Genomic DNA, 20,753 nt, shown 5'->3' with positions numbered 1-20,753 from the left:
GAAAGACATTTTGGACGACATACTAACCTATGAGGGCCACACGGTGGTGTAGTGGTTAGCACTCTCGCCTTGCTTCAGAGGACATCCTCTGAATTTCAATATTTTTTGTTTGACATATCCTGAAAATATTTTTCAACCATTTATTTATTCAAACTTTGTGTGAATAAATAAATTCCTATGTATTGATTATTATTACAGATTATATTTGTGTGTTTTGTATATTTGTTGTAAACAGTTTATTAAACATAAATATTAATGTATTTTTAAATTCATTAATGAGATTAAATGAATTGTTCATGAGAAGAAACTGTGTGTGTGTGTGTGTGTGTGAGAGATATCTGCAATCATCTGATCTGTCGGTTGATGGGGACAAATATTTGTCCTTCAGTCTTTGAAGAGACATTTTTGACAACTGTTTGAGAAGAAGTCACCCCCTGGTGGATATTCTTGAGAATACAGGTTTCACAATCGTCTACAGTGGACAGTAATCTCAGAGTAACCAGATTAATCTGGATAAACAGATTACCTGATACGTTCACATCAAATACATTTTTTTTTAATTGCACCTTTAAAAATATCGACTTCATGATCGACACCATGAGAGTGACACTCAAAGTAGGGGTTGGGGCCCACAGATGGGTCACGGGAAATTTTCCCCAAACAAATTTTGCAGTGTTTATATTTGAAATAACAAATGAATTAATCTAGCAATCATGACATCAGCTGTGACAATAAGTGGGAAAAATCTTCATGTGTTTCATTTAAAAAGGTTCAGTGTATGGAACTAAAATAAGTCTTTGTCGTCCTCGTGTCCTCGTGTCCTTGCTGCTAACCGTCTTCTTCGCTCTTTGGTTCCAGGAAAACAGCTGAAGAGTCCGCGACGTTTCTTCTGGAATTTAAACAAAGTCATAGAACATGATGTAAGAAACGTCTCGATGACGTCAGACGTCTCTGTCTCACCCGGGCTCCTCCTCGATGTCGTCGATGGTCTGCGGCAGCCGAGCCTTCAGCGTCTCCGGCAGCAGCAGAGACGCAAGACCCGACGAGATGGCCACGCAGCAGAGGACAATCTGAGGCAGCGGCGTCCACACGTCGTCCAGCAGCAGGACGAGCGGAGCCACCGAGACGCCCACGCGACTCACGAAGTTGGCGTAGCCCAAACCGTTTTGTCTGGTGACGTCACAGACAAATGTGTGTGTGTGTGTGTGTGTGTACTTAATCTCCCAACAGGAAACTGAAGATTGCACTCACTCTCCCACACCAAACACATGAATGAATACATGAATACAGAGATGAACGTGTGACAGTGACTGACCTGACGACTGTCGGGTAAAGCTCTGACGTGTAGAGGAAAACCGTTGTGAAGGAAGCTTCAGACAAACCTTTACCAAGGATCGCAACAACGCTGCGAATAATCCACAGATCTACGAAGCAACGAGTGGGATTAGAGTAGGGTGGATTATCATCAACTCTGGTGGTGAAGTTATCAGCGTTAGAAGACTGACGATAAAAATGGACGTCTGTGTCTGGACAGTGAAGCTGGATTCTCTTGAATGGCCATCGGGGGGCGACTAAAACAAAAAGTCCATGATGACCATTTTCTTCACCTGAGCTCATGTTTAAAAAGGCTCTGGTTTTTTCAGGGTTCGATTTTTACGAGATTTTTTTTCGAGTCTATTTTTACACTATTTTTACGGGTCATTGTAAAGAAGAGTCAAGCAGGAAATATTTTTAGGGTGTGGCTATGCTATACAAAAGCTCCACCCCTCACTTTTTTCCTCACCTTCCCGTCCACATTGTTGTCAGTTGTAGAGAAAGTGCAGAAATCTGAGGCTTCTACACACAAAATAAGATGATGTTGTCATGTGTGGTTAAACTCTGACCTCTGGGGACAAGGATGTTGATGGCGATGCAGGTTCCCGTCAGTAACAGCGTTCCTGACTGACACTTCCTGCGTCCGATGATGTCGAGTAAACAGTAAATCATGAGTTTGGCGGGAACTTCGATGGCTGCGTAGATGAAGTGTGTGAGGTAAGCGTTCAGACCGAAGCCGCCGATGTTCAGGCTGATTCCGTAATACGTGGCCGCAACTCCAAACCTGCGCACACACACACACATTCACTGTATATGCTCACACTGAATTCATATTTCTTGATTTTTACTCTTTAAAAATCTCTTTATTGTCTTTGTACTGTTGTAAAACTGCAAAGGTCATTTCAATGTCTTTCTTTGATACCCACCACACAATCCCAATGACCACAGATATTTTTCTAATCTTCGGGGTCTTGATCAGGTGAAGGTACGTGTAGTTCTTGTCTTGCGTTTCAAGGTCTTCCTTGTTGCAGAGAGTCTGTAAAGAAGCGCAGACGTATCTCACTGTTGACACTTAGTAAACCACTCACTCTCCCACACCAAAGCCCACAGAGAAAACCAGGGATTTTTTTTCCCACACAAAGTAAACAGGGGTCAGAGGTCAGCCCCCAGAATGTGACACATTAAACACACATTCCTGAAAAAAAATCCTGAACTGCCCCTTTAATGTAAAGAATGGCAAACTCCCTCCCAACAGTTCTTTCGTGAACTTTAAACACAGACGTAAATGTTTAGGTGACGCTGACTGACCTCCACGTTTACTTTTGCTCTCTTGTTGAACTTTGCACATCTGTCGAGGTAAAACTGAGCCGTCTCCACTTTACCGTTCGCCAACAGCCATCGAGCAGATTCAGGAATCCACCTGCACATACATTCAATTATTCATTAATTAAGTCTACTGTGTCTTTAAGAACATGTGCACGTCGTTATCTCACTGTGAGACAGGAAACCACTCACTCTCCCACACCAAAGCCCAGAGAGAAAACCAGTGATTTTAACATCACACACACACAGGAGTCGTTGATCCACTGCTGCCTCCATCACTAAGTTCACATGTCTTATTTTGTGAATTCCGCTTTTGAAAATCTTAAGTTATATTTCTTCAAGTGACACAAAGTGACCACACGAGGCAGCAGTAGACCAGCAGCTCCTCTGTCCTCTTGATCTCAAATCACTGATTTTCCCTCTGGGCTTTGGTGTGGGAGAGTGAGTGGTTTACAAAAGGGTCTCACGGTGACATAAAGACGTGAACATGTTGTTCAGATCCTTCACTCACCACCAGGTCAAAACTGCGAAGCCCAGCGGCGCCGTCACAACCATGACCAGCGTCCGCCAGTCATTCACTAAGAAGGCAAAGCCGGCGAGCATCATGTTTCCCACGGACCAGGACAAGCTGCCGATCACGCCGATAAACGACCTGTGGTCTGTGTCGACCCACTCGATGGCTGCACACAAGACACGCGACAACATTTCACCGTAAACACTCCGACAGTAGCAGCTGTTTGATTGTGATTGAACGTGAATGTTTGTCGGCTCACAGAGAACCAATGAATTGATGCCGATTCCCGTCATTCCGAACCCAGTGAGAAACCTGAGCACGGCGAACATGACATAGGAGTTTGCAAACGCACTGGCGAGGCTGAACACCATCGAGATCACGTACGACACCAGGAGAGTCTTTTTCCTCCCGTATCTGGAACATTTCAAATAAACCTTCATCATTTTTAAGGTTAAACATCATGTGTGTGTTCGCCCCTGTACGTTTACATATATGTATGTGTGTATATACACATATATGTGTGTGTGTATGTATATATATATATATATGTATACAGTATATGTGTGTGTGTGTGTGTGTGTGTGTATACGTACTTATCACAGAGGAATCCGAAAACTATGGATCCCACCATCACTCCCAGGAAGAAGATGGTACCCGTGGTGTTCCTCAGACTCTTCCTGTCACAGACGAGGTCCCACTGTGAAGGCGGGACATCAGGAATCATCAGGAATTTTGGCTACTTAAAAATAATGATGTCATTAAAAAAATATCGTCATTCTGTAAAAACGTGAGAACACGTTCACGTCTTTGTCGTCACTGTCAGACAGACGTTTGTAAACCACTCACACACACAGGAGATGTTGATCCACTGCTGCCTCCATCACTAAGTTCACATGTCTTATTTTGTGAATTCCGCTTTTCAAAATCTTAAGTTATATTTCTTCAAGTGACACAAAGTGACCACACGAGGCAGCAGTAGACCAGCAGCTCCTCTGTCCTCTTGATCTCAAATCACTGATTTTCCCTCTGGGCTTTGGTGTGGGAGAGTGAGTGGTTTACAAAAGGGTCTCACGGTGACATAAAGACGTGAACATGTTGTTCAGATCCTTCACTCACTGTGTGTGTGTGTGTGTGTGTGTGTGTGTGTGGTGCTGAGAGAGGAACACTTGTTTGAGGTGTGAACAGGTTGGTGGTGGACAGGACTCTTACTGACAGGACTCTTACTGCAGTGGACAGGACTCTTACTGACAGGACTCTTACAGGACTCTACTGCGGTGGACAGGGACAGGACTCTTACTGCTGACTCTTACGGTGGACAGGACTCTTACTGACAGGACTGACAGGACTCTTTACTGACAGGACTCTTACTGCGGTGGACAGGACTCTTACTGACAGGACTCTTACTGCGGTTTGTTCAGTGAAACGATAGTTCCAGTAGATATAAAACTGCAGAGAGCGCAGGAGACACACAGTGGAACACCAGTGGAAGCACAGGAAGTGACACAATACGTTACCGCCCCTCGGAAACAGCTAACAATGTAGAATCAGATACAGTCCAAAATCCAGTCTTGAGATAATGTATGTTATGATTTGGCGCTATACAAATAAAATTGAATTTAATTGAATTGAACTGAATCTTATAAAATATGGTAGATTTGATCTTGTGAGTCTTTTGTCTAAAAATCTGAATCTTCAAACCTGAAGACACTGACGTTTCTGTAAAAAGACGTTTTCTGGGAGAACAAATGTTTTTTACCTCTGTTGCGAGCGTGGAGCTGAAGCTGGAGTTGTCGTAAACCCACCCACTGTGACACTGGACTGTGGACACGTCAGCGCTAATGTTTGAGATGTTTGATAAAAGCTGAAACTGACGCTCTGCAAACATCTCACATGACTTGAAGGTCCCATCTTTGTGCTTTGGAACGCTGACCGTCAGTCTCTGTGCGTCACTCAGGTTTGTGAGCGTCTCTGCAGCGTCGCCGAGGTCGCCGAGGTCACTGAGGTCACAGCGATGAGGAGGCACCGCGGTGATGAAGATGTTTAGCAGGTAGTGACACGGGAGAACGATACGAGAAGAACAGAGCAGGACGATGAGGAGAAGCTGGAAAGAGCCGAAACCATTGATCTCCTCCAGGATCTTCTCAAACTTCATCCTGAAGACACACACACACACACACACACATTCAATCAATGAGTTAGTTAGTAAGTTAGTTAATGAGTTTGTTAGTTTGTTATCAGTACTGCCATTTCTCTGGATTCCGTCATCCTTTATTTCTTAATTGTAAATGAGTTGATTGTTAGTCATGAGTTGAGTTACAGATCCTCTGTTCTTCTGTAGAACATCTCAACTGCAACAAACTGTTTTCTATTTTAATTCATTTAAAAAAAGAAAAAAAAGGCTTTCCATGCATTAACAGGAAATATTCTGCCCCCTGGTGGTCAGTTCACTCACAGTCTGAAGCTCAGAAGAACAGAAGTTGTGAGTTTCAATTCAAATTTCTTCTTCTTCTTGGTTCTTGTTCCTCCTTCTCTCACTACTCCATTATGTCCTTTTTCCTCTCAGGGTTTGTCTTCTTCTTCTTCTTCTTCTTCTTCACCACGTGGTTGTGAGAAGAGAGCAGCAAGGAGAGCTAGAAAGTCATATATATCTATATCTATATAGATATATACATATATATCTATATATAGAGAGAGAGATATATAGATATATAGAGATATAGATATATATCTATATAAACCTAAATATCTTTTTTCTTATTTTCTAATTGTTTGTGTATTGTTAGCTCATTGTTAGTTGTTTGTAGTTTAGTGTGTTTCCGTGTTTTTCACGGCAGGGGTGTGTCTGCTGAGACGCCGTCCCTAACCCTGTCCCTGAAGCACGGAGTGCGCATCGTTCCTCCGTCCGCTGTGACGGTGGAACAGGTGTTGTTGGCGGTGGGAGATGAAGTGGGACACGGGAACATCAGCCACGCTTCCTGCATGAATAAAGCGGTGGTCGTGTTGCTTAAACAAGAACGCGATGTAGCTAAGCTCGTGGAGAGCGGCCTCGTGCTCAGTGAGGAGTCACCGTTGGCTGTTCCTTCTACAAGGATCACGGTGTCTGAAGTTCCTCCGTTCGTCTCTAACGAGGCACTGGAGAAGGAGCTACGGCGGATCGGTAAGTTTGCCTGTGGGTTCCGATCGTGTGTTCAGTCTTTTAGAAGACAAGTACTGATGTTCTTAGACTCGCCGACTCAAACGCTTGATGTCTCTTTCCGGGTAAAACATGAGAATGGTTATTTTATGGTGTTCGCAAGCTCGGGAAACAGGAGCCTGCTGGTTCCGCGGCTGCGGTGCATGTCGCGCCTGTGGAGCCCGCTGGTTCTGTTCCACTGTGTGAGAGCAGGACGGGAGGTGGCTTTGGATGCTGTGAGTCAGACAGTGTCAGAGCTGGGCAAAGAGGATTTAAGCTTTTTTTTCATCTAAAAATCTCTTTTTAGATGAAACGTTCGGTAAGTCAGCTAGTGTGTTTGAATATTGGTTTTGATCTACTGGATGAAAGGAAACCCTTCCGTTTAAAGAGGTACATTACTACAGTTAGAAAGGAGTTAGGCATAACTGTTCGGAAAAGAGTGAAAAAAATTAAGGTTTAAGGAAATGGAATAATGACCATACAACACTGGGGGTTTCCTCTTTGTCTGTTTTTTTTCTTGGTGACCACGCTCTCTCCATCTTTTATGCACGGTTTAAATGTAGCTTCTTTAAATATCAATGGGGGCAGAAACGCACAGAAGAGAGCCGTAATATCTGAGATTATAAACCAGAAGAAACTTGATAATAGTGACAGTGTGAATGAGACAGATTGTGCTCAGTCACAGCTCTAACATCAGCGCAGGAGATCCAAGGCTTTTGTTTTATTTTTATTAATGTCTACGCTCCAAACGAGGCCCAGAGCGCTCAGTTGTTTTTAACATTTAAAAAAATCACCTAAGTCTATGTGGACAGGGACAGTGTGTAAGGGTTAGGGTGACTGGAACTGCTGCACAGATCCTGTAGACAGGACTGGTCAAGAGCTGCACCCTCAGTCAGCTGCAGCTTTAAAACAGCTGCTAACAGAGGCTGACCTAGTAGATGTTTGTAGGATGAAACAGCCGTCAGTCAGACAATACACCTGGGTAAGAGTTGTAGGAGGTGTGGTCAGTGCAGCCAGGTTGGACAGGGTTTACCTGTCGTCTGATTTTATTAATACAGCGGCCACGTGCTGCACCCTCCCAGTAGTTTTATCAGCCAATGACAACGTCAAATCCTTTTGGCATTTTAATGTTAAACTTTTGTCTGACTGTGTTTTTATTAAAACATTTTAAATTTTTCTGGGCATACTGGAGGTCAAGGAAATAGTTTTTCCCCTCCTTCAGTCAGTGGTGGGAGGTTGGGAAAGGCCATATCAGGGTGTTCTGTCAGCAGTTCTCAGCCTATTCCACAGCTAATATTAGGAACGCTGTGCAGCAGTTAGAGGCTGACATCTGGTCAGCAGAATACCCAGTTACAAGCTAAAACACTTGAGCTTGGTTCACTCACCTTAACAGCATGGATGCACCATCCAGATTCTTTTTAAACCTGGAGAGGCGGTGGCACAGAGAAAGCAGATCGTGTGTCTCCAACTGCCTGACGGGAGGCTGACTTCTGATCAGGCTGAGATCAGGAGACAATTTTTACACTGACTTGCTTAATAAAGAGAACTGTGATCTGGATTCTGTTGCTGAGCTAACCCAAGATCTTCCGCAGCTGAGTCAAGAAGAACACTGTACCCTGGGCGCAGACATCAGTCTAGATGAACTATCAACTGCTGTGTCCCAAATGGCCACAGTAAAGGCTCCTGGGATTGACGGACTATCAGTTGGGACATGACTTGTTGGATGTTTTTAAAGAATCTTTTAGTAAAGGTGCTCTACCAGCTTCCTGTAGGCGAGCAGTGATGTCCCTCCTGCCAAAGAAAGGAGACCCCACATCCATAAAAATTGGAGACCAGTTGCACTACTACTCGGATTACAAGATCCTCTCAAAGGTTTTTATCAAATAGACTGAAGGCTTTTATTGATGTATTGATTGGAAAGGATCAATCGTACTGTCCCTGAATGGTCCATGCTGGACAACTTGTTTTAATGAGAGACTGCATGGATGTGTGTGAATTGTATGGGTTACATGTGGGGATTGTATGTATTGATCAGGATAAGGCCTTTGATCATGTAGACCACTCTTTTTTGTTTGCTACACTTGGAGCGTTTGGTGCCGTTATAAATGCCTGTTATAAGGGTGGGGGGAGGTCTTAGTAGGCCTATCCCAGTTAATAGGGGGATCAGGCAGGGCTGCCCCATTTCAGGCCAGCTCTACATTGTGGCTCCTCCAAAGACTGAGCTCCAGGCTGGGGGGTCTCTCTCTTCCAGGGCTGACTGACTGCCCCCCTGTGGTCATATGCGTTTATGCAGACGACTTAAATGTTTTTGTCCGGGACCGGGGGGACGTCAGAGAATTAGAGGCGGCCCTAGCTATGCATGGGAGAGCCTCCTCAGCTAGGATAAATTGGGGGAAGAGTGGGGCTTGTCTGGTGGGGCGGTGGAGCTCAGAACTCCCCCCGGATCTTCCGGGCAACCTCAATTAGGGAACAGGAGGGTTAAAAGTGCTAGGGATCTACCTAGGCAATGAGGACATGGGAAAAGAAAAGGGAGGGAGTGCTGGTAAAGGTTGAAGCCAGGTCGTCAAAGTTGAAATGGCTGCTCCCTCAGCTGTCCTACAGGGAAAGAGTCCTGATCATTAACAACCTCATTGCCTCTGCCTTGTGGCACAAGTGCAAGTATTGGTTCCACCACCAGGTTTTGTGGTGCACTGCAGAGACTGCTGGTAAACTTTTTCTGGACGAGTTGTCATTGTTTGCAGGCAGCTGTCCTGTACCTCCCTGTGGCAGAGGGAGGACAGGGCCTCATTGATATCCAGTCCAGGATAGCGGCCTTCAGGTTACAGGCCGCTCAGGAGCTGCTGTATAGCTGCTTTCAATGTTGGCTAGCTTCTGCCCAGCTCATACTCAGGAAAGCCGGACGTCTCATACTGGACAGGCATTTGCTTCTACTCGAGCCCCATTGCAACCTACTTGGACTTACTGATTTCTATAGGTCAGTGATGGAGGCCTGGAGGACTTTGGACATCATCGGGCCTCTTAACCCCAGGCCTGGAATGTGGCTGTTTGAGGAGCTAATTTAATTAAACAACACTTTTCTGCCCAGCGAGGTACTCTCACCGGTGCCTGTGAGGACTCGGTTCGTCAAAGCTGGTGTCACCAAATTGCCATGCCACAAAATAGGGCACCTAATGAAGTTACCACCCATGGCACTGGCTGAAACACTGAACATAAGGTCCCCCAGACTGATAGGGAAGGCTATTGGGGTGGTGTTGCTGTCCCTGTCTGCTCCTCTCTTGGCCTTTGTCCAGGACAGGGCCTTGGTTGACCAGTGGAGCGAGGGCTCAATATTCGTGTTTCCATCACTCGCCGTCAAACCTGCTGTAGGAGAGTGGAGAGAGCAGAGTGGCCTCCTTCTCTCCATGAAGACTCCGGTCCTTGGCAGTTTCATCACCTGTGGGAAAAAACAGCTGTACCTAAGCTGTGTTGAAGTGCTGAACTTTGGTTCTCTGGCAGGCCTCAGAGAATCCAAATGGACTGAGGTTCTTGATGCAGATACTTCCCCTAAAGGCTGCTGGCGGCTCCTGTATAAGCCTCCGGTTGAAAAATGGATGGCTGACCTCCAGTGGAGGATCATACACGGAGCAATAGCTACAAACGCCTGGATCCTAGCACTGGGGAGGGATGTCCCTTTTGTGGGCAGACAGAGACTCTAGAACACTTGGTTTCATGTCCTCGCTTGGCAGACCTGTTTAAGTTTTTGCACAGGTGGTAGAGGCTCTGGGAGAGGTTTTTTCTGCTCCCGTTTTTATTTTTGGGTTGAGGTATACTGTAAAAAAAAGAAAGACAATGGTTCTTATCAATTTCTTGTCGGAATCTGCTAAGCTTGCAATCTGGAAGAGGAGCAAGAACCAGGTGTCAGGTGTGGGCTGGACGGAGCCGGTGCTCTGTCTGAAGGCCCTGGTCTCAGCCAGGCTCAGGATAGAGCACTCGTTACACAGATTGACCTGTAACCTGGGAGCTTTTGAGGAAATGTGGGGCATTGGACAGGTCCTGTGTTCAGTAGTAGAGGATGGGTCAATGCAGCTTAATGTTTAGTTGTGTGTGCATGTGAGTGAGTGAGTGAGTTGATTATTGACTATTATTAATGAATTGTTGGTTTGGAAAACTGTTTTCCTTAATTAAAATTTTCTTAAAGTCAAAGTCTTCTTCTTCTTTGGTGCTTCACAGCTTCACAGAGTCTGAATTAGCTCTCCAGTTTCTGGTCTTTCTTCTCCTCCTCCTTCTTTGTCTCTGTTTCTCCATGGTTTGTCTTCTTCCTTTTCTCTTTCTCTCACTTGCTTCCTCTTTCTGATCTAATCCCACAGATCTAAGAGAGAGGAAAAGAAGAAGAGAAGAAGAGTTCCTCACCTGTAAGCGTGGACGTCTGCAGTGTCCGGAGAAACGAGGAGAAATGAAGTAAGGGCTCCTCCTCAGCAGCACCAGCAGCAGCAGCACCAACAGTCGACCTGATCATTCCTCTGTTGATCACCTTTGGACTGTGAAGCTGTCAAATATTAAGTTATAAGACACGTTTGTGTCTATTAAAGGCGTGTCATGGATACGCCTTCTGTTTCCTCCACGTGTTTTTGTGTAATCACGTTTTTATTTAAATCAACTTTTTCAGTTCACGTTGAACTTTGATGATTTTGTAGATTTTGATTTATAATCATTATTCTTTTCATATTTAACACTTTTATTATCAACAATAATGCTTTTTAAGGCTTTTTTATCCACTATTTTTAGAAAATAATAACAGACCTAACTGAGATTTAATGAGACATTTTTGGCACTGAAGGTGATGGAAGTGAGTTAAACACAAAAATTATTAAAGAGGTCATAGCATAGTCCTATCTCACTTCTATGTGAGATATGGAGGTGTACTTACAAACATGAAGTCGTTTTTATGGTCAAAAATGACAAACGAGCTGGTGTAAATGTGTATGCCGGCTATCACTAATGCTAAACGACAGAACAAGCACACAAAGACAGTTATATACATTGTTGGCACTGCTCCTTCCTTTAGGTGAAGTTTGGTGCTGTGTCCTGCTTTATATTGTTACTTTTTAACAGCAGCTCGTTGTAGCTGCTGAGCTCAGTACAACCGATACGCTCAGCAGCTACAACAAGAGTAGTTGGTAATCATTGACACATGAAATGTTGTGTTGTCCCTGTAAATGTCATTATCATGTAATATATATATAATAAATAATCTAAATATAAAATATTATATTTTGTGTTATTTGATGTGGAAAAAGTTGTAACTATGTTTGAGAAATTTTGATTAAAAGAGTTAAAATGCTAATAAATATATTTAAAAATGTTGACTTCATTTCTACAATACAGTATAAGACAAACACACTTTAAGTCAACAATTTATTTTCAAGATTTGAATATTTATGATAAAATGAATTAAAAAGTCAGAGGGAACTTTAGACCGTTTGACGTTTCCACATGAAGACTGACGCAGTTTAACATGACACAAAAACAAAGACAGTCATTAGATGTTAAATCAGTTGAGATCAGTTGAGATCATGGAGGTCCAGGTTTGTTGTTTGGATCCAGACCCGATCCTTCGTAGATGATCTTGTTCTTGATTCCTTCCTGAATGATTCTCTGCTGAACACGAAGCTGAGCATTGTGCATCCTGCAGTAACACCTGAGGCCACAGAAGACACATGACTGGAGATTAACTTTTATTCAATGAATAATGTGGAAAAATAATAACAATAAAAATAAATAATAATAAAAACCCAATTTAAATATCAACAGATTAAACTTTTACTCGAGACGTGATGGACAATCTCTGAAACAGAATAAGACCTTATCGCCACTTCAAGCTGTAATCACTAACATATTTAACTTACAAAACACTTTAAGTTTGCAATTAAATCTATAGAGCACAAGGAACTAAGCTGGAAAGAATAAATTGGCCGATGAAGTGAGGCAGAAGTTGCTGTTGTAATACTCAGTTGTGTTGTTACATGAAGTACTAGAGGTATAAACATTCAGTAAAACTGAAACTTCTAATAAAAATTGTGTATTTTATACCACTTCAAAAAATGGACGATTTACCCAATTTGTCTCATCTGTCGTAATACTGAGTTGTGTTGTTGTCAATGGTGAAGCACAGAAAGTACGATAGACAGCTGCTCCTGCTCTCTCCTGTGGGTGGCGCCGTGCATAAGCGACTTAACAGCGCTGATGCCCATCGAGTCTACGCTCATCTTCTTTCTGCAATATATACAAAAAGCCTCCCGGTTGTTCTCAGAAACAGGTTTCAGCCATTGCTGAAATTCAGAAATCTCCAACCAGGAGTCCGAAAAGTTTATAATTACAATTACTGACGATTTTGGAGTTTATTTCGTGGAATTATTTCACGGCAGGAGGAGGAGCGCGTTCGCAAGATGCGTAATGTCATACATTCATGCATGCTTTCAAACTCCATGGACATACTTACATACTTACATATATTAACTTGTTTTCATGGTCACATATATATGATAGTTATGGAGGTCTACTTACATATATTAACTTGTTTTCATGGTCACATATATATGTTAGTTATGGAGGTCTACTTACATATATTAACTTGTTTTCATGGTCACATATATATGTTAGTTATGGAGGTCTACTTACATATATTAACTTGTTTTCATGGTCACATATATATGTTAGTTATGGAGGTCTACTTACATATATTAACTTGTTTTCATGGTCACATATATGTTAGTTATGGAGGTCTACTTACATATATTGACTTGTTTTCATGGTCACATATATGTTAGTTATGGAGGTCTACTTACATATATTAACTTGTTTTCATGGTCACATATATGTTAGTTATGGAGGTCTACTTACATATATTAACTTGTTTTCATGGTCACATATATGTTAGTTATGAGGTCTACTTACATATATTAACTTGTTTTCATGGTCACATATATGTTAGTTATGGAGGTCTACTTACATATATTAACTTGTTTTCACGGTCACATATATGTTAGTTATGGAGGTCTACTTACATATATTAACTTGTTTTCATGGTCACATATATGTTAGTTATGGAGGTCTACTTACATATATTAACTTGTTTTCATGGTCACATATATATAACTTGTTTTCATGGTCACATATATGTTAGTTATGGAGGTCTACTTACATATATTAACTTGTTTTCATGGTCACATATATGTTAGTTATGGAGGTCTACTTACATATATTAACTTGTTTTCATGATTAAAACCCTCCTAGTCGCTGCAAACGAGCCGATGTAAATATCTCCTCACTGACGCTCTCGTCAGCCGTGCTGTTTCAGACCAAAACCACACCCCCAGAACGTGGACTGTGTTGTGATTGGCCAGCCAACGAGCACTTTACCACTGTCCTGTGATTGGCCAGGTAACTTTGCACTTTGCAGAACCCAGGAAAACAATAAAAGCCTATTTTCTCAGCAGTGGCTGATGTGTTTGTTCTGAGACTTTAGGGTTTCAGAAACGAGGTCATGACACAGATACACATATAACTGCAGCGTTAATTGGAGCTTCAGGTCTATGTTGCCTTTAAGGGCCTGAATATTCCCAAAATTGATTGATCAATTTTTAATACTTTTTAAGACCCCATGGACACCCTGATAAGAGACAAAATAAAGACTCACCAGGAGCCGAGTGTGGTGAGGAAAAAACCTGCATAGCCAACGTCAAACGACCTCTTCACTCGACCTGACGACAAAAGACAGAAGACGGACGAGACACCTGAGACTTGTGTAAACCTCGTCCACAAAATGTCTGTCTCAGAGATAAGAGACAAACAAAACCTGACATGACAAGACACAAATTTTATTTTTCTTTAAATTTGTGTACTGGGGTGGGAGGATCGATTTAAAATATCGATAGTATTGATACTAACGTTGGTATTGGATATTTATTGATACTTGTGTGATGAGCTCGATTCTTAAGTACAACTGCAAGCATTTACAGAGTGACCGACTGACCGTACAACACCGCTCTTCTCTCACTTCACGCATGCTCAATTAGCCCCTCCCCTTTACTCTGCTGCCAACCCCCTCCCCTCTGAAAGGGGGGAGGGGGTTTAGCAGGGTTATTGAACTGCTATGATGCTTCATCCTTATGGTATTTTGACCAAAGCATGTCACTGACATGTTCATTAGGACACCAGGGAACTATTTTAATTGGGGAAATAGGGTATAAATATGTCTCCTTCACTTAATAAATTATGATACATTGCTCTCCCCTACACAAAAGTAGATGGTAGTAGTAAAAAGTATCAGTATTGGTATCGGCAATACTGGCCCTGTATTTACTTGGTATTGGATCGATACCAAATGTTGCAGAATCACACAGTCCTACTGTGTACAAACTATATTTTATGTTCATTCAAATCATTGAAAATGTGAAACTCGGTGATTCATAAATGAAAAACTCACTTGTGGCCAGAAAGTGAAGCAGACCAGCAACTAATGACCCTGCAGCTCCATGAAGTAAGGCCTCTCTGGCACACGGAGTCCTCTGGACGTCCACAAACCCCGGCAGCCTGAAACCCTGGAGGACAGACCGACAGAGACATTTTATTACACCTCTTTGGTGTAACTTACTGTTGTGACATGGCTCTAAACAACAATACTGTGTTCCATAAACTTCATCTGGTGGATGACAATGTGAGCCGAACATGTCCATGGGACACAACAATTCTGAGAATAATGTCTTCCGCTACATATGACGTAATGTTAGTTTTCTAGACACGAGTTAGTCTTAAATGACAGATTATCCGAACGAGATTTTGTTTCCCTGGAGCATACGTGATAGTGCTAAACTGCACTGCTGCTAAGGTTGTAGCTTTCTACATTTTGTGTTAACGACTAACTCTGTGAAAACATTAAACTTGGACTTTAAAACGAACTTAAAGTACGAGTGAGTTCCAGAACAAGCACCTTCTTCTTCTTCTTCTTTTATTTGGATTTAAATCCTCACCTTGTCGTTTTTCTCCTGTTCTTCTCCCGCCATTTCGGTTTAACGTAAACGTTAACAAACCATTTACGTTATTAATAATAATAATAATAATAATAATAATAATAATAATGATAAGAAATATTAACGTTTATCACGTAAGAAACGCTGTTGACCGGTGACCAAAAACACACTCTGCGCATGCGCTTTAGATGCCAAGGTGGTCCGTTCACCTTTGTTTGCCGACTTAAAAAAGAGGAAACAGACATTTAGTTCCGGTGTAAATTAGATCAACACAAAATATACAGTATATGTACATATACAGTATATAGCGGTAAAAGTAGTAACATATATTATATACAAATGTACTATGGAATGAACTTCAATTCAATTGACATACATTAGAGTTGTATAACTGTAATATATACTCTATAACTATATATATATATATATAATAATATACGTATATTATTAATAAGTCATTTTCACTGAATTTATTTTTACTTTTCTGTTGTTTGGCTGTAACTCTCTTCACAAACAACATTAAATTTACTTTTTAATTACAAAGTGAATGTGATAAACTTCATAAATGTCAAGCGTGAAAGCTCGAGGTGTCATTTCCTATTAAACAACAGCGTCTTTTAAATCTCACGGGATTTCCGTGTTTCCATGTGAATGGATCAAAGTGAGGTCAAACGTGAAGCAGCAGCGGAGTCACCGTGACCTCAAACATCAGCTGACCGTCGCCAGCGGATTCTATTAAATTACACAGTTCTACATTCCGGTGACCCAGCGAGATCATTTATAATCCCTATAGTTAAACAAACCACGCCTATTTCTACAAACGCCACCGTTAATTTCTGTTGAAAAACCAGAGTTCCCATACCGGGAGTCGAACCCGGGCCGCCTGGGTGAAAACCAGGAATCCTAACCGCTAGACCATATGGGACCGTGTACAACCGAGGCAACGTGATTGTTTTCACATGAAATTCACTGTGACGATATTTGAAAATATACATTGAAAAAAAAGACTTCAATCTTCAAATGATTTCTTTCTGAATTGTTTTTAAAATACATTTTGTATCTTTTTATGGTTCTTTTTAAGGAAAAGTGGAGAAATTAATTTTCAATTTTTAATGACAAAAATTGTTGAATCATAAAAAAACAGCAGAGGTTTTTTTAAAAATGAGTAAAAATATTTAAGAATCAGAAAAACTGCAGAATTTTTCAATTTTCAGAAAAACATTTTGATTCAGGAAAAACAGAAAAGATGTTTATTTTTTTCCTGGACATTTCTGCAATCTTTAAATTATCAATTTTTTTTAATGATCTGTGGACGTCCCCCATGTCCCTGAAGCGTCTCTCTGTCCCCACAGACTCAAACAGGACGTTACAGATTAATCTCTCAGATACAAAACAAAACAAAAACACATTAAGACGAACAGGAAACAGTCAGCATGGAAACACGATGAGGTCCACTTTGATCCAGTTTGATCCAGTTTGACCCAGGATACCGAGTCTGTGTCGTATAAAGACGGCGCGCAGAGGACGACTGTGGACAAAGACACAGAGGTGAGTTTGTCCGACACACATTTGTCAAAGAGGTGAAGAAGAATTTAAAACAGTGTGGGTGGAGACCCACAGATGGGCCACGGCAGATTTTTTGGGGGCCCCCAAACAAGAACGTTTTATCTTTGATCTTTTCCAGGACACATTTGTAACTCGACTCAGTTTAGTATCAGCGACGTCGTCTGTTCTTACACAAAATCTGACGTTGTCTTGTGGAGACAAATGGACACAAAAAGAGCTGCTGGACGTCCTCCATTGTTGTCTTTTGTGTCACATTCTATGTCACGCTCCCATGTCACGCTACCTATCTCATACATCGGACATCGTTGTTGTTTCTCCTCTGCAGGAACATGGCCGCCGTGCAGATCAGGAGGTTGACCTTTCACCTGACGCTCACCGTCCTCCTAGGATCCTCGACGTCCGATTGGCCGCCGGCTCCTGCAGGTAAACGAGACACGACGTCTTTGACCGAGATTCAATTTGAACGGTTTATCACACTTCTGAGGTATCGACCAAATTAGCAGCTAAAACTTCATAAACTGAGATCTAACAACACGTTGTTGTTATTTTTTTAAATATCGCGGCGCTGACGTTCGTTTAAATTTAAAAAAATGTACGGTGTCTTCAGTGTCCTCTCAGCTGTCTCCGTGTCAGCTTGTCAACCAAACGGTGTCTCTGGAGAAGGACGGATGTCACACGTGTCACCCGGTGGAGACGACCATCTGCAGCGGCCACTGCTACACCAAGGTATTCTGGGAAATTACTTTGTTGTAGCACATTTATTACCACTCACTCTCCCACACCAAAGCCCACCAAAGTTAAAATCACTGGTTTTCTCTGTGGGCTTTGGTGTGGGAGAGTGAGTGGTTTACAGACTTGAGTTTCTTGTTGGAAAAGTCCGTCTGACAGTGAGATAAAGACGTGAACGTGTTCTTCAGGCATCGTAGACATAGATATTGTAAATATTGTAAAGGTGAGTTTTATCCGCACTTACCTCACACCCTCCAGGATCCCGTCATCAAGATACCATTCCTCAACATGTACCAGCACGTGTGCACGTACCAGGACGTGCACTACAAGACCTTTCACCTGCCGGACTGTGGTCCCGGCGTGGACCCGAGCGTCACGTACCCGGTGGCTGTGAGCTGCAGCTGCAGCAGGTGTGCGATGGACATGTCCGACTGCACGTATGAGAGCCTGCAGCCCGACATCTGCATGAACGACATACTTTTCTACTACTGACGTCTGCAAACTATAATAAAAATAATATAGTAACTACATAATAATGATGACAGAGTTAAACAATGTGGCTCAACAGCCACTTATATACAAATAAAAACCAGTGAAAAAGCTCCAGTGTGTAACTTTGTATTGGCAGATTTAAGTTTGTTGATCGTTTTTTGATTCAAAGTGCAAATATGTGAGTCTTAATTTGAACTGTATCGAAAAGTGCACAGAACAAATGTCTGATTTAAAGTATTCAAGTAGTCATAGATGTTGTGAACACAGCCTAGTTAGTCTTGTCCAGAACGTATGGAAATGACTGTTTTATAAACTCTCAAAGTTGATCATTTATTCTGATTAAAAAGTGCAAATATGAGAATTTCACTTTGAAATTCCTCTTAAAGTGTTCAGTAAAAGTGTCTGATTTATAGTATGCTAGTAGTCACAGATGTCCTGAACAAAACCTATTGAGTCTTGTCTAGAACTTTATTAGAAATCAACTCTTTATTGAAGTTGATTTGATTTAAAAGTCCAGATATGTGAGTTTTAATTTGAAGTTTCTCAAAGTGTAAAGGAGAAAAGTCTGATTTATAGTATTCTACTAGTCATAGACGTCCTGAACACAACATATTTACAGAAAATGTATTTATTTCATCTTAAAGCATCTCATTTCTCAGTGAGTTACGTGAAGCTAACGCTCGTTAGCCTCACGACAGCAGACAAAAAAACCAGGAAGCGGGGATGTTTTTTTGTTTTTTTTCTTCGTCTAGAAGCTTTATTGATAATTGTTTACATCTCACAATGCATTCCACAAACACGACTCCCGACGGAGGGGAAGCTTTTTAATCATCGTCACAATTGAAGTATGAAGTTTATCATTCACAAATATACTTGCATAACAAACAGAAGGTTTTTCCCCAAAAAGTCACATGACGTTTGTAACTCCGTTAAGATACTCAGCTCCACAGACAGTTTATGGTTACTTTATTTTTTTAAATTTCATGTCTTTATTTGTTTTTTTTAGACTTTTTCCGTGTTTTCTCTGACGTGGATGAATGTAAACGAGTTTCCGTACAGACACGACTGCGATGACATGGAGATAACTGTGTGTGTTTCTAGATGTTTGTAGCTAAAGTTACGCAGAAGCAGTGACTGGTTTTTTTTTTCTCTATGATTATACAACTCAAACCCCGCCCACCCCCGCCGCTCTACCAGAAGTCAAAGACGCTGTTCACCACTTCATCCATTCATCACGTCCGAGGAAAAAGCACGCAGCAGATTTATCGACGACGCGAGCTCTGACTTTGATGGTTAAAAAATCACCAAGTACTCGAAACCCTACGACAAAAAAAAACCTACTTTTTCCGCCGCTCGTCATCGCAGAACAATAATGTGTAATAAACGACATCACGTAAAAACCATCCGAAGAGGCGGCAGACCTCCCACAATGCACTGGGTGAAGAGAGAGAGCGAGAGAGGGAGGGGTCAATTAAAAACGGGGAAAAAACATCGATGTGAAACTGATCCCACTTTTCCAGAAAACACAAAAACAGGAATTCTGAGCTGGAAAAAAAAGTGTTTATTTTTTGACAACTGAAGTAAGAAGGGCTGCGTCACCACCAGGCCCCTCCCCCTGCTCTTCACACCTTCTTTAACACACACATCCCTCCCTCCCTCCCTCCCTCCCCCCCACCTGCTTCCTTCTCAGGACTTCCTGAATGCAGCCTGCGACCCGTCGTTGCTTCACTCCGCCTTACGCTTCATCCCGGGAACCTTCGCCTGAATCCTGCAGCAACGACAAAATGACGACATTCATTCGTCTGGTGTGCGTTTGTGAAGCACTCACTCTCCCACACCAAAGCCCACAGAGAAAATCGGGGATTTTAACTGCGGGGACACAGGAGCTGCTGGTCCTCTGCTGCCTCGTGTGGTCACTTTGTTTTCAAATGCCAATTTCATGAACTTGGTGTTGGAGGCAGCAGTGGACCAGCAACCCCTGTGTGTGTGTGTAATGTTAAAATCACTGGTTTTCTCTTTGGGCTTTGGCGTGGGACATAACAAATGTAGTAAACAAATAAAATCAAGTCTACTTAAGAACCTTTTCATGTCGTTATGTCGTTATCTGTTGGACTTTTCCAACAGGAAACTAAAAAAACACGAGGATTCTTTTGTCTTTAACATTTTAAACAAAGATGAAAGTGATTGTCTTACTTTCCCACGACGTCTTTGATCTGGTTGTTGACCAGAGCCACGTAGTGATCGATCTGAGCCTGAAAAACGACACAAACACTCATGGGTTTAGAACACCGCAACATCTTTTTAGGGCTCCGTTTCAAAATCCATTCACATGCTGAGAGACTTTTGTCTATAAAAAGGTTTAAAAACAAAGAAAATGATTTCTTTGTTTTAAGAAGCTGAAACAAATCGAAGTGACAGAATCAACGATCCAAACATTTTAAATTGTCTTCAATCCACCGTTTGTGATCAAAAAACAGCAGGATTATGGGTAAAAAAGGGGGCGGGTCTTACCTGGTGTTTTTCGTAGACGATCGGGCAGCTGAACGCTCCGACCACAACTGTCAATCAAAGACACAAGAACAAAAAATTGAACACAAAAAACCAAGCAGTCGATAAAAGTAGCAATTCTATACTT

The 20,753-nt window shown here is 42.0% G+C and overlaps 4 protein-coding genes and 1 non-coding gene across 13 annotated transcripts in view; 1 reads left to right on the top strand and 4 right to left on the bottom strand.

Moving 5' to 3' along the window:
• Positions 1-540: 540 nt before the first annotated feature.
• LOC122781974 (solute carrier family 22 member 7-like) lies at positions 541-10,766 on the bottom strand. The gene is made up of 11 exons (XM_044046108.1): positions 10,713-10,766; positions 4,908-5,304; positions 3,745-3,848; positions 3,411-3,565; positions 3,149-3,317; positions 2,623-2,734; positions 2,241-2,350; positions 1,884-2,098; positions 1,316-1,424; positions 961-1,170; positions 541-889 (listed from the first exon to the last, which is right to left on the bottom strand). The coding sequence occupies exons 2-11, from the start codon at positions 5,301-5,303 to the stop codon at positions 829-831; spliced, it is 1,641 nt and encodes a 546-aa protein (XP_043902043.1). The 5' UTR covers position 5,304; positions 10,713-10,766; the 3' UTR covers positions 541-828.
• A 954-nt stretch (positions 10,767-11,720) lies between these two features.
• LOC122781976 (cytochrome c oxidase assembly protein COX20, mitochondrial) lies at positions 11,721-15,529 on the bottom strand. Of its 2 annotated transcripts, XM_044046110.1 has the most exons (4): positions 15,332-15,529; positions 14,788-14,902; positions 13,999-14,062; positions 11,721-12,000 (listed from the first exon to the last, which is right to left on the bottom strand). In XM_044046110.1, exons 1-4 carry the CDS (start codon positions 15,362-15,364, stop codon positions 11,874-11,876), a joined length of 339 nt encoding a protein of 112 aa, XP_043902045.1. In that variant the 5' UTR covers positions 15,365-15,529; the 3' UTR covers positions 11,721-11,873. The 2 variants fall into 2 exon arrangements, with proteins under 2 accessions (XP_043902045.1, XP_043902046.1); XM_044046111.1 differs by lacking the exon at positions 13,999-14,062.
• A 655-nt stretch (positions 15,530-16,184) lies between these two features.
• On the bottom strand, positions 16,185-16,256 carry trnae-uuc. The gene has a single exon. It is a non-coding gene; the product is annotated as a tRNA-Glu (tRNA).
• A 613-nt stretch (positions 16,257-16,869) lies between these two features.
• On the top strand, positions 16,870-18,228 carry LOC122781975 (gonadotropin subunit beta-2-like). The gene is made up of 4 exons (XM_044046109.1): positions 16,870-16,879; positions 17,223-17,320; positions 17,505-17,623; positions 17,885-18,228. The coding sequence occupies exons 2-4, from the start codon at positions 17,227-17,229 to the stop codon at positions 18,116-18,118; spliced, it is 447 nt and encodes a 148-aa protein (XP_043902044.1). The 5' UTR covers positions 16,870-16,879; positions 17,223-17,226; the 3' UTR covers positions 18,119-18,228.
• A 614-nt stretch (positions 18,229-18,842) lies between these two features.
• Positions 18,843-20,753, bottom strand: part of LOC122782286 (reticulon-1-A-like) — a 28,236-nt gene continuing 26,325 nt past the window's right edge. For all 8 annotated transcript variants that reach the window (XM_044046575.1, XM_044046577.1, XM_044046578.1 and 5 more), the window contains 3 exons: positions 20,630-20,676; positions 20,312-20,370; positions 18,843-19,886 (listed from right to left, as the gene is read on the bottom strand). In XM_044046575.1, the coding sequence (XP_043902510.1) occupies positions 19,844-19,886; positions 20,312-20,370; positions 20,630-20,676 (149 nt within the window). In that variant the 3' untranslated portion in view covers positions 18,843-19,843. The remainder of the gene's footprint in view (positions 19,887-20,311; positions 20,371-20,629; positions 20,677-20,753) is intronic.

The sequence above is a fragment of the Solea senegalensis genome, linkage group LG15, assembly GCF_019176455.1.
Source record: "Solea senegalensis isolate Sse05_10M linkage group LG15, IFAPA_SoseM_1, whole genome shotgun sequence".
Taxonomy (NCBI): Eukaryota; Metazoa; Chordata; class Actinopteri; order Pleuronectiformes; family Soleidae; genus Solea; species Solea senegalensis.
The sequence above is the reverse complement of the archived record's forward strand: the minus strand, read 5'-3'. Positions and strand labels throughout refer to the sequence as shown.

What these genes read in the sequence shown, in the direction of transcription:
- LOC122781975 (XM_044046109.1), top strand. Translation starts at nt 17,227, where the DNA reads ATGGCCGCCGTGCAGATCAGGAGGTTGACCTTTCACCTGACGCTCACC. An exon ending in TTGGCCGCCGGCTCCTGCAG is followed by an intron (nt 17,321 to 17,504) that starts GTAAACGAGACA and finishes CGGTGTCTTCAG; the next exon opens with TGTCCTCTCAGCTGTCTCCG. An exon ending in GCGGCCACTGCTACACCAAG is followed by an intron (nt 17,624 to 17,884) that starts GTATTCTGGGAA and finishes CACACCCTCCAG; the next exon opens with GATCCCGTCATCAAGATACC.
- LOC122781976 (XM_044046110.1), bottom strand. Translation starts at nt 15,364, where the DNA reads ATGGCGGGAGAAGAACAGGAGAAAAACGACAAG. An exon ending in AACAGGAGAAAAACGACAAG is followed by an intron (nt 14,903 to 15,331) that starts GTGAGGATTTAA and finishes TCTGTCCTCCAG; the next exon opens with GGTTTCAGGCTGCCGGGGTT. An exon ending in CTCACCACACTCGGCTCCTG is followed by an intron (nt 12,001 to 13,998) that starts GTGAGTCTTTAT and finishes CTGTGGCCTCAG; the next exon opens with GTGTTACTGCAGGATGCACA.
- LOC122781974 (XM_044046108.1), bottom strand. Translation starts at nt 5,303, where the DNA reads ATGAAGTTTGAGAAGATCCTGGAGGAGATCAATGGTTTCGGCTCTTTC. An exon ending in TTCGGATTCCTCTGTGATAA is followed by an intron (nt 3,566 to 3,744) that starts GTACGTATACAC and finishes GAAATGTTCCAG; the next exon opens with ATACGGGAGGAAAAAGACTC. An exon ending in TTCGCAGTTTTGACCTGGTG is followed by an intron (nt 2,735 to 3,148) that starts GTGAGTGAAGGA and finishes ATGTATGTGCAG; the next exon opens with GTGGATTCCTGAATCTGCTC.